General features: G+C 40.5%; 1 protein-coding gene across 6 annotated transcripts in view; it reads left to right on the top strand.

Annotated features, from left to right (window-relative positions):
• Window positions 1–15,696, top strand: part of dgkd (diacylglycerol kinase delta) — a 171,794-nt gene extending 156,098 nt beyond the window's left edge. For 2 of the 6 annotated variants that reach the window (XM_014213440.2, XM_014213442.2), the window contains 5 exons: window positions 3,749–3,841; window positions 3,966–4,085; window positions 9,459–9,576; window positions 9,879–10,009; window positions 13,817–15,695. In XM_014213440.2, the coding sequence (XP_014068915.2) occupies window positions 3,749–3,841; window positions 3,966–4,085; window positions 9,459–9,576; window positions 9,879–10,009; window positions 13,817–13,906 (552 nt within the window). In that variant the 3' untranslated portion in view covers window positions 13,907–15,695. Of the gene's footprint in view, window positions 1–3,748; window positions 3,842–3,965; window positions 4,086–5,525; window positions 5,679–6,291; window positions 7,366–7,503; window positions 8,053–9,458; window positions 9,577–9,878; window positions 10,010–13,816 lie in introns of those variants that run through there. The other 4 variants (XR_006771103.1, XR_006771102.1, XM_045724294.1 and 1 more) reach the window with 4 other exon arrangements.
• The last annotated feature ends 1,012 nt before the right edge of the window (window positions 15,697–16,708 follow it).

The following is a 16,708-nucleotide window of genomic DNA, read 5'->3' as shown; positions in this document are numbered from 1 at the left end:
ACATTTTATCTCAGAGGAAAATAAAAGTGAATTCAATGGAACTGATTTGAATTTAATTAAGTTTAGTTGAATTGTATAATTGTAAGCTGTTTTGGAAACTAAGCACTACATTGCCCATAATGCTCTTTGGCTGAACATTCCAAATGACCATAGCAATTATGCATCACAATAGTAATTATATTTCTATGGTGTGGGCATTTTATGGTGTAGGGCAGGCCTTATAAGTTGCAACTTAGTAAGTGCAAACTGTCGGTTGAAAATTAATAGCCTAACAATTACTTTCATGGCCCCAGTCGCATTTACAAACCAATTATTTTCCTGTGCAAATTCCATTGAAGATTCTGGGGTAGTTGCAGTCCTAAAAGATTACATTTCATTAATTCAAATGAATCACACCTAATGATTTATCGCCTGAAAGGGTGGGGTGCCGCTAGTAAAAAAAAAATGTATACTTTAGAAACTTGCCACACACCTTATTTGCCTGTGTCAGCTGCCTTTTTTATCTTCTTTTCACATAATAATAATAATATAAAAAATCCCCAAAATATATGAACAAATACAAAACAAATTGCTGGTGTTGAGTGATCTTCTGAATCGTTCTCAAAATGCTGTTCAAAATTAAATGGAATGAGAAGTTTTTAATGTAATTGGAATGTTTACACAGAACTCTGTCATGGTAGTTGTTATGGCTTCATTATTCTGGAGTTCATTATACAACGGGTGGGTCTAATCCTAAATGCTGATTTGGTTAAAACCGCATTCCAGCCGGTGCCTATTCCACTAAGCTAAATGCCTATTTACTCTGTTTCATCTGACTGCAAAATCCACTGTCTCATCAGCCCAGCCAGGCACTTTATAAACTTGATCTCCACTATAAAAATAATCTAGACATTATTATATGTTAGGCTAACATTTAGTTTTCAACAGCGGAGATTTGTATAAAACTTGCTGTCTGTCTGACATTTGCAACATTGTTTTCATATTCAAATTCGATCTCCAGCTGTCCCATAGTAATGAACGTGTCGTGAGTCGGACGAAACACTCAGTCAGGCAGGCAGCGTTTCTCGGCCAGTCGAAATCATGAATCAGCTGGCATAATTCTTATGGACATATACAAAGAAATGCAATTTGAAAAAAGGTCAAATTAAACAAAGTGCAGCTGGTTTACGGTCTTTCCAGCTTCAGTTTGAAGTGATTGTGTTAGCTGTGTTGTTGGCTAGCTCCTCTAAACAACAGTTTCCTGACGAGTGAGCACATTTTGTATGCCAGGAGAAATTGCGTCTCGTTAGCTCATTGTTATGGATGTATCCAAATAAATGTCACTAGAAAACAAGTTAAAACAAAAGATAATGCAATTACTTTGCTGTTATTGTCTTTTTGACATGACTGTAAGTTAGCCGTAGTTGGCTAGCTAGCAAGCAAGAGATAAGAATGTTGCCAGCCAGTATGGCAATGGAACATTTAGAACGAACGACTGAGTCGCTTCCATAGATACAGAACAAAAAGACTGAACTACTGGGTTGCGTCTCTAGTAACCGAACCAATAGAATGAACGACCAGCCGGCTTAGGTAGCAACCCTAGATTTGTGTCGGAACTAGATCTTGTGAAAGGATGAAGTAGGATGACATATTTTCATTAAAAAAAAAAATATTTTGATGAATTTATTCAATCATTATTTGAACATGTTGGTAACCTGTTGTATAAAAGTTATAATGCCCTCGAAGCCAGTGTTTGGAGGATATATTTGCACGGGTGTTGTGCCAATATTTCCTCCAAACACCTGCTTTTCTGGCATTATCACTTAAATATGCCAACGTTCTAAATGATCATAATGCAAGTTGATTGATTCTGTTTCAGAACCATATTAATTACTCCCTCATACAGTTGTGCTCACTCAAATGTTTCAAAAGTACTTATTACAGAACTTAGTCCTACTGTTTTGATTATCAAGCCATTCCACGTTAATAAATGGTTGTTCATTACTATAAAATGCGCTTTTCAACTTGCAATGGCTGTCCATTCTATTTAAAGTGTGTGTTTGTGAATGTGTATGTTTGTGTGTCTTTGCCTCTATTTATTTTTTGTGAGTGTGCTGGGGTTGTTTAGGGTGTTGTTAGGGTCAGTTGGCTGACCCATTAGGGGGGGAAGGGAAGACCTGCAGACTTGCTCATCACAATAAGGGGTCTGGTAGGATGATAGTATACAGTGCAAACTCTTAAATAATTATGAATAGATCCACCATTGAGCACAAAAACAACACTTGTTACAGAATATTTTACATAGAAATAACATCTACATAGAAATAACACCCCCCTATTCAGACCCCTTGACTTTTTCCACATTTTGTTACGTTACAGCCTTATTCTAAAATGTATTACATCGTTTTTTCCCTTATTCAATCTACACACAATACCCCACAATGACAAAGCAAAAACATGTTTTTATATTTTAGATAAAATTATATCACATTTTTCAGCGGCAGGGACTGGGAGACTAGTCAGGTTCGAGGGAAAGATGAATGGAGCAAAGTACAGAGAGATCCTTGACGAAAACCTGCTCAGGATCTCAGACTGGGGCGAAAGTTCACCTTCCAATAAGACAATGACCCTAAGCACATAGCCAAGGCAACGCAGGAGTGGCTTCGGGACAGGTCTCTGAATGTCCTTGAGTGGCCCAGCCAGAGCCCAGACTTGAACCTGATCGAACATCTCTGGAGGGATCTGAAAATAGCTGTGCAGCAATGCTCCCCTGACAGAGCTTGAGAGGATCTGCAGAGAAGAATGGGAGAAACTCCCCAAATACTGGTGTGCCAAGCTTATAGCGTCATACTCAAAGAAGACTCGAGGCAGTAATCGCTGCCAAAGGTGCATCAACAAAGTACTGAATAAAGGGTCTGAATACTTATGTAAATGTGGTATTTCATTATTTATGTATTTTTTTGCAAAACTGTATATAAAAAAAATGTTCTTTGTCATTATGGGGTATTGTGTATAGATGAGGAAAAAAATAACATTTAATACTGTTAGGTTCTTATTTTTCAGAGTAAATGACTCACGGACACTAAAGGTTCTGTACAGCTGTAATCAGACAGCAAAACATTTCCTCACATCACAGTTATATACATCCTACTTAAAACACTCTTCCTTCTCTCCAATTCTTACATTTTATGGCTCCACGGGAAGCTAATAAAGAGGGTAACAGGATAACAAACCTTTATTACTGCCTTAAGAGAATCTGTCCACACCGCCTGACCTCAACTCCTCCTTCATCTAATCTACAGATGCCCATCTGTCTCCCCTGTTTCCCACGTTGCTCTCCTCTCATCCCCCCAACACATTCCAAATCTGTCTTTCTTCAGAGAACCATTAACTTCTGACATAAAACCCATTCTCTTTCATTTCCTATCATTCATTTACTATCTCAATGATCAAAGTTGACCAATTCCAACAATACATTTTAGAATAAGGCTGTTGCATAACAAGATGTGGAAAAAGTGAAGGGGTCTGAATACTTTCTGAATGCACTGTACATCTTAAATTGTAAAATGTCGTTATGTTTTGTGATTTGATGATTTGTGTCTAGGGATTAAGCCCATATGGGCTGGCACTAAATGATGTACATGTATGACAATCAATCAAATATCTACACAGTCACACACATTTAATGCACATTGTACCCCTGCTTCTGTGGTTAACTAAGTGCATCTGTGGTTTGTAATGTGTTTGTGTTCGTCTCTGTTCTACGCAGGGTCTGAACTGCAGTGTTGTGGTTCAGATGGTCAGTAACGTCAAGGCCCTTCACAGTGAGACAGAGCTGCTACTGGCAGGCAAGATGTGCCTGGTAAGTCTCAAAGCTGTTGTCTGCCTGCCTGTCGGTCGGTCTGTCTGTTTGTGTGTAGGTACAGCTGCATGTGTCTGTGTGTGGGGGGGTTATTATGTTTTTGTAACTGGGTATGTCTTTTCAGCAGTTGGACCCTCCTCAGAAGGAGCAGTTGACTGGAGCCCTGGGAACTGTGGCCCAGCAGCTACGCAGACTCCCAGACATACCCTGGCTGTGTCAGCTCATCGAACCTGGGGATGATGAGGTAGATCTAGATGCGACCACAATCACACACACACACACACACACACTATACACACCAGCCGCTTACCTCAGTGCTTTTCAATCTTAGTCCTAGGAACCCAAAGGGAGTATATTTTAGTCCCAGTCCAGTAATATCACACCTGATCTAACCCATTACACTTGTGGGAATTGGGCTATATGGGTAGGGCTAAATTGAAATGTTTCTTAGAGAAGTGGAAATATGGAAAGCATCTATAACCATGGTAACAATTAAAAGGGAACCGTTTGAAGATTATGGGGAAATTATTAGACTAAAGAGGAGAACACAACAGTTCACCTGACACAAGACTGAATCCAAGCATTACGCTGTTGATTTTATGTGCATTTGTAGTTGTTTTCTTTGGAACATAGCCCTGCATCACCGACTTTACACAATTGAATCCTACAGACGAAGAACCATATATGTGACATTTTTCAAAAAAAAGAGATATACATGAAAAATCGTTATTGGACACCCTTTTTCTATAGTGAACCGGTTTCACAAGCTTTCCACGCGCTAATTAACAATATTTTTAAATTTAAAGATAGGCTCTCGTGGAATAACCGTTTATGTGCACCACTCAGAATGGACGGACAAGCGCACAACTTTTCTGTTGCTGATGAAAATCGGCGAAATGTGGGAAAGAAACGTAAAACTAAACTAAAAGAATGGAAAGACAGGCAAAGGAAGATCTTACGGGATGCGGGAAAACCCTATACAAATCGTAAGGGTCAAGAAAAAACTGGAAAAAGCTGTCCAAAAGAGGTATGTGGAAGAACCGTATATCAAACAATCTAGCTAGCTAGCTATTGAGTACAGTAACTAACATGTATGTTCTGGGTTGTCTAATTTGTAACTATAGAGAAAACATATTAGCTAAAGTTCGTTGGCTACTAACTTATACATTATCGTTACAAATGTTATTGCTAGATTATAGAAGAAACATAGCTAGCTACTTTTTCTCCATCCACCGGATGATTCGACATGGCTACAGTAGCTAGCTAGTTATATGTAACGTTACACTGTATCCTGCAGGGAAGAGCGTGTTCCACTACGTGCAGAAAGGATTGTGGAAAGTTGACTGATGAGCGCAAGCTGCATCTGTTCAACACTTTCTACACTGTCCCATACGAGAAACAACAAGCGTTGATTCTCTCCGGCTTAGAACAGGTTAGAAATAGGACAAAACTCCTATTATTATTATAATAGCTATATTGAACACTTGCATAGTTTAACTTTGACAGTAATGATACGTACATTAACGTTAACTCTAAAAGTGCAGTGTTACACAATGGTGCAACACAAACTCATTCTGTGTATAGGTTGGGAGTGTGTGAAAGATGGAGGTCCTGATCAAGCAATACCCTGAATGTGCTACAGTATATTAAATTCTGAATTTATCATTGTCAATTTTTATTGCAGCATGAGGTGAAACGGAGACGTAAACCTGAGGATACAAAGGAGAACAAACGGAAACAAACCTTCAAATACCATGTACAGCAAGCAGGCCAGAGATTGAATGTGTGCAAGGTCACTTTCATGTCTGTGTTCCAGCTAACCAACAGCCGTCTTCAGGCAAGTGAAAATATGAATTAATGTCTATATGAATATCAATTACAAACATATTGTATTCTTTGTACTCGTTTTTTTAGAACCTGCTAATTGAAATGTAATTGTTTTGGTCAGGTTGTTCAGGAAAAGTTAGGAGTTCAAGCTGAGGCAGGTGAGGTTGCAGGGTCTCCAGATCAGGCTACTGAGGCTAGGTCTCCTTTAGAAGATGGAAGAGGGAAGCATAGCAATAGGTAATGCGCTATGGATGCCAGCCTGGATTATTTCACTATAGCAGTGCTCTAAACAATCTTCTAAACATTAACATAGAGTATCGAATGGATGAATAGCGAATTCTGAAACAAAAATATAAAAATGTTTATTACTTTTAAACAAAATGATGGTAATTAAGCTGTCCAACTACAACCTGAGCATTGAGGACTGAGTGCCGATTACCTTCCCCCTCCCACCGGACGGCACTGGCCTAATTCTCGCCGCCCTACAGGACCCCCCGGCCACAAACGGCAATGGCGTGACCGGGATTTGTACCCCGGTTATAGCGACACAGTTGCACTCTAAGGCAGGTCCCTAGACCATTGAGAGAATACAAGTTCAACAACATCTTGTTGTCTCCTTACAGGCCACATCGGATACATGCTACAGTGAAAGAGGGCACCAAGGAGCACATTTTAGCTTTCCCAAGAACCCAGAACCACTACTCTCGGATGAAGGGGGATGTACACAGAGAATACCTCAGCCCTGATCTGAATTTGTTGCGAATGTACCGACTCTACAAAGAGAAGAATACCACATCATCTGCAAAATTCTGGGTTTATAGGGACATTTTCAAACAGCAGAGTCTCAATTTCGGCCAACCCAGGAGTGACACCTGTGGCAAATGTGACGCATTCTTCACTAAGATGTCAGCAGCAACATCTGAAGAGGAGAAGAGGAAGATTGCAGTTGAAAGTGAGTTGCACCATCGAAAAGCCGAAAAGGCCTACACACAGCTGTGTGTGACACTGAGTGGGCTAAAGCCAATGCTGACTGCCATGTCATTTCTGTGGATCTACAGGGGGTGATGTACACCCCTAATCTGACCCACTCCAATGTCTACTACCAGCGGCAGCTGTCAAATTTTAACCTTTGCATCCAGGAACTTGGAAAAGAAGATCCTGCATACATGTGTGTTTGGCATGAGGGGATTGCACACCGAGGTTCCATTGAGGTAGCAAGCTGCATATTGAAGTGGGTGAAGACAAAATTCACGCCACTCCCCAAACCAGAGGTGCGCAAGTTGATCATCTTCAGTGACAGATGCTGTGGGCAGAATAACAACTGGCGGATGCTCAATCTGATGTCGATGCTCATCTCTATGGGTTACTTTACCCAAGTTGAACAGAAGTTCATGGTCTCTGGTCATTCTTTTCTTCCTTGTGATCGATCTTTTGCCACCATTGAGAAGAGGTGCAAGGTGTCAGTCCTTCATACACCTGATGATGTTTCAAAGATGATACTTGAAGCACAACCAGCAAAACCATTCAAGGTGATGAGGATGCAATGTGAAGACTTCAGGCACCTTCCAGATTCTGTCCTCAAGCGACCAGCTGGACTACAGATCACCTCAGTGAGGTGGTTAAAAGTCACAGGTATTGGGAAAGGAATCGATCGCAAACATTGGCTCATTCTAAGATCCGATGACAGTATATCACAGGTATTGCACAGAGAATAGTTTACTAACATTCATCATCAACATGCAACATGTTGTTCTAACAATAAAATATCCTAGTGCTTGACTGTGAAAGTTGTTTATTGATGTCAGGAACTTAAAATGTTTCTGTTGTAATTTCAGTTGAGGATCCTTGGAATCTGTACGCCAGACAGAGCCACAGTCTATTTGAGGGATGGAAATCGTGGCTGATCTCCAAACCAAAACAAGGAGCTACACCTCAACCTCCCTATTTTGCAAGCCACTACCCTAGAGCATATGAGAGTCCTCTGCCCATCAAAAAAACAAGTACCAAGATCTGATGACCATGCTCAACTACTTGCCAGCTGCTGCACGCTCTTTTTATAAATCACTGCAGAGTGAATAATTTGATGTTAAACCAAGCTACATAATTAACCGTTTTTTCTGTGAGTTTATGATCCCCTGAACCTGTATAGTATGTTGAATCTGAATACATTTCAGAAAACATGTCACCCCTATTGTAGGAATTTTCTATGTGAATCAATTTGTGTATGATTTCAACCAGCACAATATATTGAATTAATTTAATTTTAAGATGTTGTTCCTAGTGTAGAAAATGTTATGTACAATGTGTTCTGTTGAGAATGATTTTGTGTGTGATCATTTGAACCTTTTTTAAATCTGAATTAATTAAAAACAAACAAGTCATCACATACAGTATGTGAGTATTCATTTGATCTTGATTCCCTTTTGTTATTCATTACAATACGTCTCTCTGTCACCACATTTAGCATCAACTCTAAGCAGTTAATACTTATTTACTGCTGTCACCTCAGTACAGGACATTTCTTGCCTTTAGCATGGGTTTAACGCAATTCAAAACTTAATTGCTGATCATAGTGTTAAACGCAAAGAGAATGGGTTTCTGAACGTTTTGTAATATTGACCTTAGGGACCTGCATATTGGCACATGACATTGATCCATATTTGATATGTAGAAGTTGTGCTTCTTTTGATTGAATTCTATTTTTGTAGTTATTCTATGGTATGTTCACATTGAGGGCTTCATTTTAAATGAGACTAAGATTTCATGACTCAACTTTTAAGAAAAGTCATCAGTGCTAAAGTTGATAGACCACCTTTAAATGAACCTCCATTAAATGAATTAACTACATATTGCATTTAAGTTATTTACATGAAGGGCATCTGCACTTGAAAGTACTTAAAACATCATATCAGGTGTTAAAAAAGGACATCTTACAAGTGTCATGCAAAATGTCACATATACTGTTCTTCCACAAACTGAAATCATCACTGGAGATATACTGTTCTTCCACATTCTAAAAATTAAAACGGCAATAAAAAAAGTATTTTTTGAAATAACAAAAAAATATCAATTGTTGTTGGAAGATATGAGTATGGTGAATTATTTGTCAACCATAAAACACCTAATGTGGTACACACAATTAATAATATAAAAATAACTGATTATCTTAAAATGGAAAAATTGTCACATATATGGTTCTTCGTCTGTAGTATTAAATTACTGTTGTTGTTTCCACAATCCAAAAACGGTCCATTATAAATCGCAATCTGGTCAGGTGGGCATAATTTGAAAGCTTGTTCTATTGCCAACATGACTAGCTAAATTATAAAATACAATCTTACATTGTTAGGCTTTCATTTGGAGGCTACTTCTTGTTGTGCACGGTGCTCAAGTTCAGAACGGCTGTCAGTAAAAACCAATACAGATCTGTGAAGCAGAGACCCTGAGCTCTGACATCATGTATATCATGTTACTGTATAGCCACTGTGTTCCCATTTAGGCACTTATCAGTGTCCAAATCTACTATTTTCAACCCGTTTACGGGTACAAGTGTAAAGGAGCTACTTAATCAAGGTCTTGATGATTGATTAATTGAATCAGGTCGGTGTGTTAGTGCTGGTCTAGAGTAAAACTGTTCAACTCTGTGTGTCCATAGTACTGGACAGTCTGAATTACCCAATGTCTAATCTGTCTTTCTCTCTAATCTGGCTGTCTTGTCTGGCTGTCTTGTCTGGCTGTCTAACCTGGCAACCTGTCTATCTGGCTGTCTAACCTGTCTGTGTTTCTGCAGGGACATCTGACGGATTTCTCCAAGCGCAGCCGCAGTGCCAAGTTCCGTCTCGTCCCCAAGTTCAAGAAGGACAAAAACAACAAGAACAAGGAGGCCTGTGCCACTCTCACACTGCCAGGTACTATCTACCTCTCTTTTTCTCGCACTCTCTCTCTCTCACAGGAATTACTCTGGAACACTCTAAATTAAATCATGTTTGGACAATGACAAATCATGGTCAACACTCTTTGAAAATCACATTCAATTCTTTCTGAGGTCGCCACAACATTCAGCACACCATCATCCCTGTAATGGTCAGATTTAGGGTAGGTTCATCTTATCCTAGAGCTGCGGTTAAGGGCTGTGCAGGGTTGTGGCGTCTCTCTGTGGTGTCTTTCCGTGGTGTGGTTGGGGGTCTGAAGGGGGTCTTGCTTTCTGCAGTGCACCAGTGGGGCACAGAGGAGGTAGCCGCCTGGCTGGAGCTCATCTGTCTCACCGAGTACAAGGAGATCTTTATTGGGCACGACGTGCGCGGCGCCGAGCTGCTGCACCTGGAGAGGAGGGATCTCAAGGTACTACACACATACAGGCTGTCCCAAATATCTATCCTTCTTCTCAAAGTGTGCACTTGTTTACTTCCCTTCACTGATTTGAAAGGAAATTAGTGGCATAAGAAACTCCCACTAGCCCATGCCTCCACCAATCCAATGCTTTTAGGTTTGTGGGAAGTAGTGAAAGAGCAGTGATGGAGAGTAGAGAACTACATGTAGTTCAACTAGTAATTTAATTACATTTTGCTGTAGCTTGGTGGTAGTTTAACTAAATTCAAATATTTGTAGTGTTTTCAGTAGTTAGTTATTTTTTTGCCGAGTAGCTAACTACTGGAACTACACACTTCCTTTTTTTGCAAAAAGAACAGAAAATATGGGTAAACTAGGCAAGATTTCAATTATTTTTCGGCATCAGACCTGCCTAATTTTCACTTGAAACATAGTTTTTGTGTTTAAAAGGCTAAATTACACATTATGTTAACATCTGACTCCAGAGTGTACTTTGTAATTTATGACATTTCAGATTTAGATTGGATAATTTTTCATGAAGTATACTGAACAAAAATGAAAATGCAACATGTAAAGTGTCGGTCCCATGTTTCTTGAGCTGAGATAAAAGATCCCAGAAATGTTCCTTATGCACAAAATGTTATTTCTCTCAAATTTTGTGCACAAATTTGTTTACATACTTGTTAGGGAGCATTTTTCTTTTGCCAGGATAATCCATCCACCTGACAGGTGTGGCATTTCAAGAAGCTGATTAAACAGCATGATCATTACACAGGTGTACCTTGTGCTTGGGACAATAAAAGGCCACTCTAAAATGTGCCGTTTTGCAACAGATGTCAAGTTTTGAGGGAGCGTGCAATTGGCATGCTGACTGCAGGAATGTCCACCAGAGCTGTTGCCAGATAATTGAGTGATAATTTCACTACCATAAGCCTCCTTCAGTGTCGAATTTGGCAGTACGTCCAACCAGCCTCACAACCGCAGACCATGTGTATGGCGTCCTGTGGGCGAGCTGTTTGCTGATGTCAACGTTGGGAACAGAGTGACCCATGGTGGGGTTATGGTTGGGCAGGCATAAGCTACGGACAACGAACACAATTGCATTTTATTAATGGAAATTTCAATGCACAGCGATACCGTGATGAGAACCTGAGGCCCATTGTCATGCCATTCATCCGCCACCATCACCTCATGTTTCAGCATGTTAAAACCTCTTGACGCGCTGATCCCGTAACCGGGATCAACATCCAGCGAAAAATCAGAGCGCCATATTCATAACCAAATCTAATAAATTCTGTTTCTCAAACATAGGACTATTTTACACCGTTTTATAGATGCATTTCTCCTGAATCGAACCACATTGTCCGATTTCAAAAAGGCTTTACAGCGAAAGCAAAACATTACATTGTTAGGAGAGTACATCGACACACCGCCATTTTCCGACCAACCACATGCATCACAAATAACCAAAACACAGCTAAATGAAGCACTAACCTTTGACAATCTTCATCAGATGACACTCCTAGGACATCATGTTACACAATACATGCATTCTTTTGTTCGATAAAGTTCATATTTATATATAAAAACAGCATTTTACATCGGCGCGTGATGTTCAGAAAATATTTTCCCTCAAATGCTTCCGGTGAACCAGCGCTACAATTTACAAAATTACTATTCGAAAACATTGGTAAAATATAATATTGTCATTCAAAGAATTATAGATTAACATCTCGTGAATGCAACCACATTGCCAGATTTAAAAATAACTTTACTAGGAAATCACACTTTGCAATAAACGAGGTGCTATGCTCAGAAAAATAGGCTAGGCGATACAGGTTAGCTCCATCTTGGAACCATATAAAATCAAATATACTATTGTAAATATTCCCTTACCTTTGATTATCTTCATCAGAAGGCACTTCCAGGAATCCCAGGTCCACAACAAATGTAGTTTTGTTCGAAAAAGTTAATTTATGTCCCAATAGCTCCTTCTTGTTAGCGCGTTCCGAAGGCGCGCGGGACTTGTTGTCATGAATGTGCATTTTTTTTTTTTAATTTACGTTCATTCAAACATTGTATAACATAAATCTTTAGGGCCTTTTTCAATCAGAACTTCAATAATATTCAAAGCGGACGATTGCATTGTCTTACTAAACGTTTCGGAACAAGAGAGTACCCACGGGCACGCGCATCATAGTAGTAATGGCCCTCCCCCTATGACAAAATTTCCAGGCCTCTCGTTCGGTCAGTTTTTACAGGAGAAGACTCAAACCACTTTGTAAAGACTGTTGACATCTAGTGGAAGCCTTAGGAAGTGCTAAATGAATCCTAACTCACGGTGTGTTTCATAGCCAAGGCTTGAAAGTGATTCCACAAATCAGATTTCCACTTCCTGTTAGGATTTGTCTCAGGGTTTTGACTGCCATATGAGTTCTGTTATACTCACAGACACCATTCAAACCGTTTTATAAACTTTGGAGTGTTTTCTATCCAAATCTACTAATTATATGCATATCCTAGCTTCTGAGTTTGAGTAGGAGGCCGTTTAAAATGGGCATGTATTTTTTTCCAAATTCGCAATAGCGCCCCCTGGCCTTAATGTTCGTCAAGAGGTTAATGCACGGCCCCATGTTGCAAAGGTATCTACACAATTCCTGGAAGCTGAAAATGTTCGTTCTTCCATGGCCTGCATACTCTCCAGACATGTCACCCATTGAGCATGTTTAGGATGCTCTGGATTGACGTGTACAACAGCGTGTTTAAGTTACTGCCAATATCCAGTAACTTCACACAGCCATTGAAGAGTGATACAACATTCCACAGGCTACAATCAACAACCTGATCAACTCTATGCGAAGTGGATGTGTCGCGCTGCATAAAGCAAATGGTGGTCACACCAGACAGTGACAGGTTTTCGGATCCACGGCCCTACTTTTATTACATTTTTGGCGGATCATGTTTCGGAGGACGCAAGACAAGACCTTTGCCTCTCGAGCTGGTTGGGGAGTTGCAGCGATGAGACAAGATAGAATTGCGTCCTCCGAAACATGACCCGCCAAACCGTGCTTCTTAACATCCGCCCTCTTAACCTGGAAGCCAGCTGTGTCGGAGGAAACACTGTTCACCTGACGACCGAGGTTAATCTGCCCGCCACAAGGACACAAGTGCCTTAGACCGCTGCGCCATTCGGGATCCCCCTAGTTTTTTCTTTTTTAAAGGTATCTGTGACCAACAGATGCATATCTGTATTCCCAGTCATGTGAAATCCATAGATTATGGTTAATTGAATTTATTTCATTTGATTGATTTCCTCATATGAACTGTAACTCAGTAAAATCTTTGAAATTGTTGCATGTTGCGTTTACATTTTCTTTTTCAGTATAGTTTGGATGTAGTGAACTACTTGTTGAAAATAATTTTAGTTAAGTAAACTATGTTTCTTAAGGGTAGCTTTATTGTAGCTTAACTTATTCCAGTGTGAAGTAATTGGTAGCTTGGTAAACTATATTTTCAGAGTAGCTTCCCCAACATTGTGAACGAGTGCACACGTCATGTGAAAGGAGATGTTATTGGGACACAGCCATTCTTTCAGGTGCCAGGTAGAGCTTTCTTATGTTTCACTACTCTGGGGTTTTACCATGGGTGTTTAATTTGACTCCCTGTTCATTGATTTAAGTTATTTATAGTCTATAAAGAGCTTGGAGTTTTCCCTGCCAGGTGACGTCTGGAAAAATTCCTGACCCTACATGGTACATGGGTCCACATGTGTGTCCTGGTGTTTGTTCTAATTTGTGTGTGTGTGTCCATCCATTGCAGGACTTGGGGGTGACGAAGGTTGGCCACATGAAGCGTATTCTCCAGGGTATCAGAGAGTTGAGTCGCAGCAGCACTGCCAGCGAAGCCTAGGCTCTCTCCTGTACAACTGTGTGTGCTGCACCAGACCATGTACCTAAACTGACTGTACCCAGCCATGCTGTACCCACACCTCCCAAGCCTTGAACAGCTTGAACCCAACGGGACCTCTATACACTCAAATATGGATTTGAGTTTAATCAACCAATAAAATTTACCACAGTGCCTTTCTTCACACCCCATCTCTGCAGAGTCCATGTCTGGGAGCAACCAACTGAACTGCAAACGGAGGAGGCCAAATGACTATCGCCACTGGGGAGGGGTGTTCAATGATGTCAGTTGAGAGAGGAATGTCAGGAGAGATTGCAGGGAATCCAATCGGGCTGACTACCAGGAACAAAGTCTGCTGACAGAAAAACTAAACTACCCAGAATGCCGTATCAACAAACCAGCGCCAGAGTCCACCAATTAACGTTTGACCAATTTAACTTTTTAAACAGTTGATACATTTCAGAAGCTTGTTTGCAAAGTCAAGGAAGATGCAGAAACTAGCAAGACTGCATCTCAAATGACCCTATTCCTCATATAGGACACTATTTTTGACCAGAGCTCCATAGGTCAAGAGGTAATGCACTGCATGATACTAGGAGGTGTCTTTTGAACATATAGAGTGGGCACCATAGGTTATATTTCCATAGTTTCCACTGACTGGATCATGGAAAAGACTTATGGAAGAGGCTGAGTTTTTGTATTGAAATATGCATCTATTTATTTCTTATGCGTTGTACTGGATATGTTGAGTTTGAATGTGTTTGAACCAGGATGTTTCTGAAAATGACGTGGGATGCCAGGTAATATGTTCCCAAAAGAAAAACAGATAGACTGGAAGAGGTCTGAACTACAAGGTTAAGCAGCGACAATCAACCAATCACTCCAACAACCTTCAGCCTTTTCCCAGGTGCATGTGTAATTTCTCTTTCTCCTTATGTCTCTCCTCGTCCCTGTCCTTTTTATATGAATAACAATTACAATTCCAACTACCTAGGTTGAGTGCGGGGCTGGTAAACTAGACGAAAGCGACGACCCTGCTTTGTCACCAAACGTCATTTTAGAGCGTGATGGGCCCCCGATGTTCGTATTCATTAGTGTACATTGGAGATTCAGGTAGTCACCCTGTTTCAAAAGGTTTCCATCCTACTGAACACAACACTTATGTATTGTAGGGAAAAGCAAAACTCTACCATGCCTTAAATAATCTACAAACTGTCACATATCAGGCAGATCTCTGGGTGTGTAGTATGTCTTGGCACTCTTTGGTGTCAATAAGATCACATTTTTAGAACACTGCCTTAAGATTATTCACCTCGGTTAAAGTAGTTTCCCGGACCCAGATTAAGCCTATTTCTGGATTAAACAGGCACACTCAATGGAGAATCTACCTCGAAAGTGGTTTTTAGTCCAAGAGTGGACTCAATCTGGGTCCAAGAAACTGGCCGGTAATGTTTAAGGCCTCTAGTGTTTCCTGACCATGTTATATCCTGAAACTCAAATCAACCGCTAGTGCCTACCCCTGTGGGCACTTGTGTAGATATGACAGGATTGGATAGGTCAATAAGCAATATGGAGGTAGCTCAGCTTTGCCCTCTGACAGGCCAGGTGGAATTGTCGCCAATTGCTTATACCTATCCTCTTAGGTCTGCACAAACGAATAGGAGGTAGGGATTAAGGGTTTACAGTGCCTTGCGAAAGTATTCGGCCCCCTTGAACTTTTCGACCTTTTGCCACATTTCAGGCTTCAAACAAAGATATAAAACTGTAATTTTTTGTGAAGAATCAACAACAAGTGGGACACAATGTATTGGATATTTCAAACTTTTTTAACAGGTAAAAAACTGAAAAATTGGCCGTGCAAAATTATTCAGCCCCTTTACTTTCAGTGCAGCAAACTCTCTCCAGAAGTTCAGTGAGGATCTCTGAATGATCCAATGTTGACCTAAATGACTAATGATGATAAATAGAATCCACCTGTGTGTAATAAAGTCTCCGTATAAATGCACCTGCTCTGTGATAGTCTCAGAGGTCCGTTTAAAGCGCAGAGAGCATCATGAAGAACAAGGAACACACCAGGCAGGTCCGAGATACTGTTGTGGAGAAGTTTAAAGCCGGATTTGGATACAAAAAGATTTCCCAAGCTTTAAACATCCCAAGGAGCACTGTGCAAGTGATAATATTGAAATGGAAGGAGTATCAGACCACTGCAAATCTACGAAGACCCGGCCGTCCCTCTAAACTTTCAGCTCATACAAGGAGAAGACTGATCAGAGATGCAGCCAAGAGGCCCATGATCACTCTGGATGAACTGCAGAGATCTACAGCTGAGGTGGGAGACTCTGTCCATAGGACAACAATCAGTCGTATACTGCACAAAATCTGGCCTTTATGGAAGAGTGGCAAGAAGAAAGCCATTTCTTAAAGATATCCATAAAAAGTGTTGTTTAAAGTTTGCCACTAGCCACCTGGGAGACACACCAAACATGTGGAAGAAGGTGCTCTGGTCAGATGATACCAAAATCGAACTTTTTGGCAACAATGCAAAACGTTATGTTTGGCGTAAAAGCAACACAGCTCATCACCCTGAACACACCATCCCCACTGTCAAACATGGTGGTGGCAGCATCATGGTTTGGGCCTGCTTTTCTTCAGCAGGGGCAGGGAAGATGGTTAAAATTGATGGGAAGATGGATGGAGCCAAATACAGGACCATTCTGGAAGAAAACCTGATGGAGTCTGCAAAAGACCTGAGACTGGGACGGAGATTTGTCTTCCAACAAGACAATGATCCAAAACATAAAGCAA

The sequence above is a fragment of the Salmo salar genome, chromosome ssa09, assembly GCF_905237065.1.
Source record: "Salmo salar chromosome ssa09, Ssal_v3.1, whole genome shotgun sequence".
Lineage (NCBI taxonomy): Eukaryota > Metazoa > Chordata > Actinopteri > Salmoniformes > Salmonidae > Salmo > Salmo salar.
Note: the sequence above shows the minus strand (reverse complement) of the source record. Positions and strands in the feature narration are given on the sequence as shown.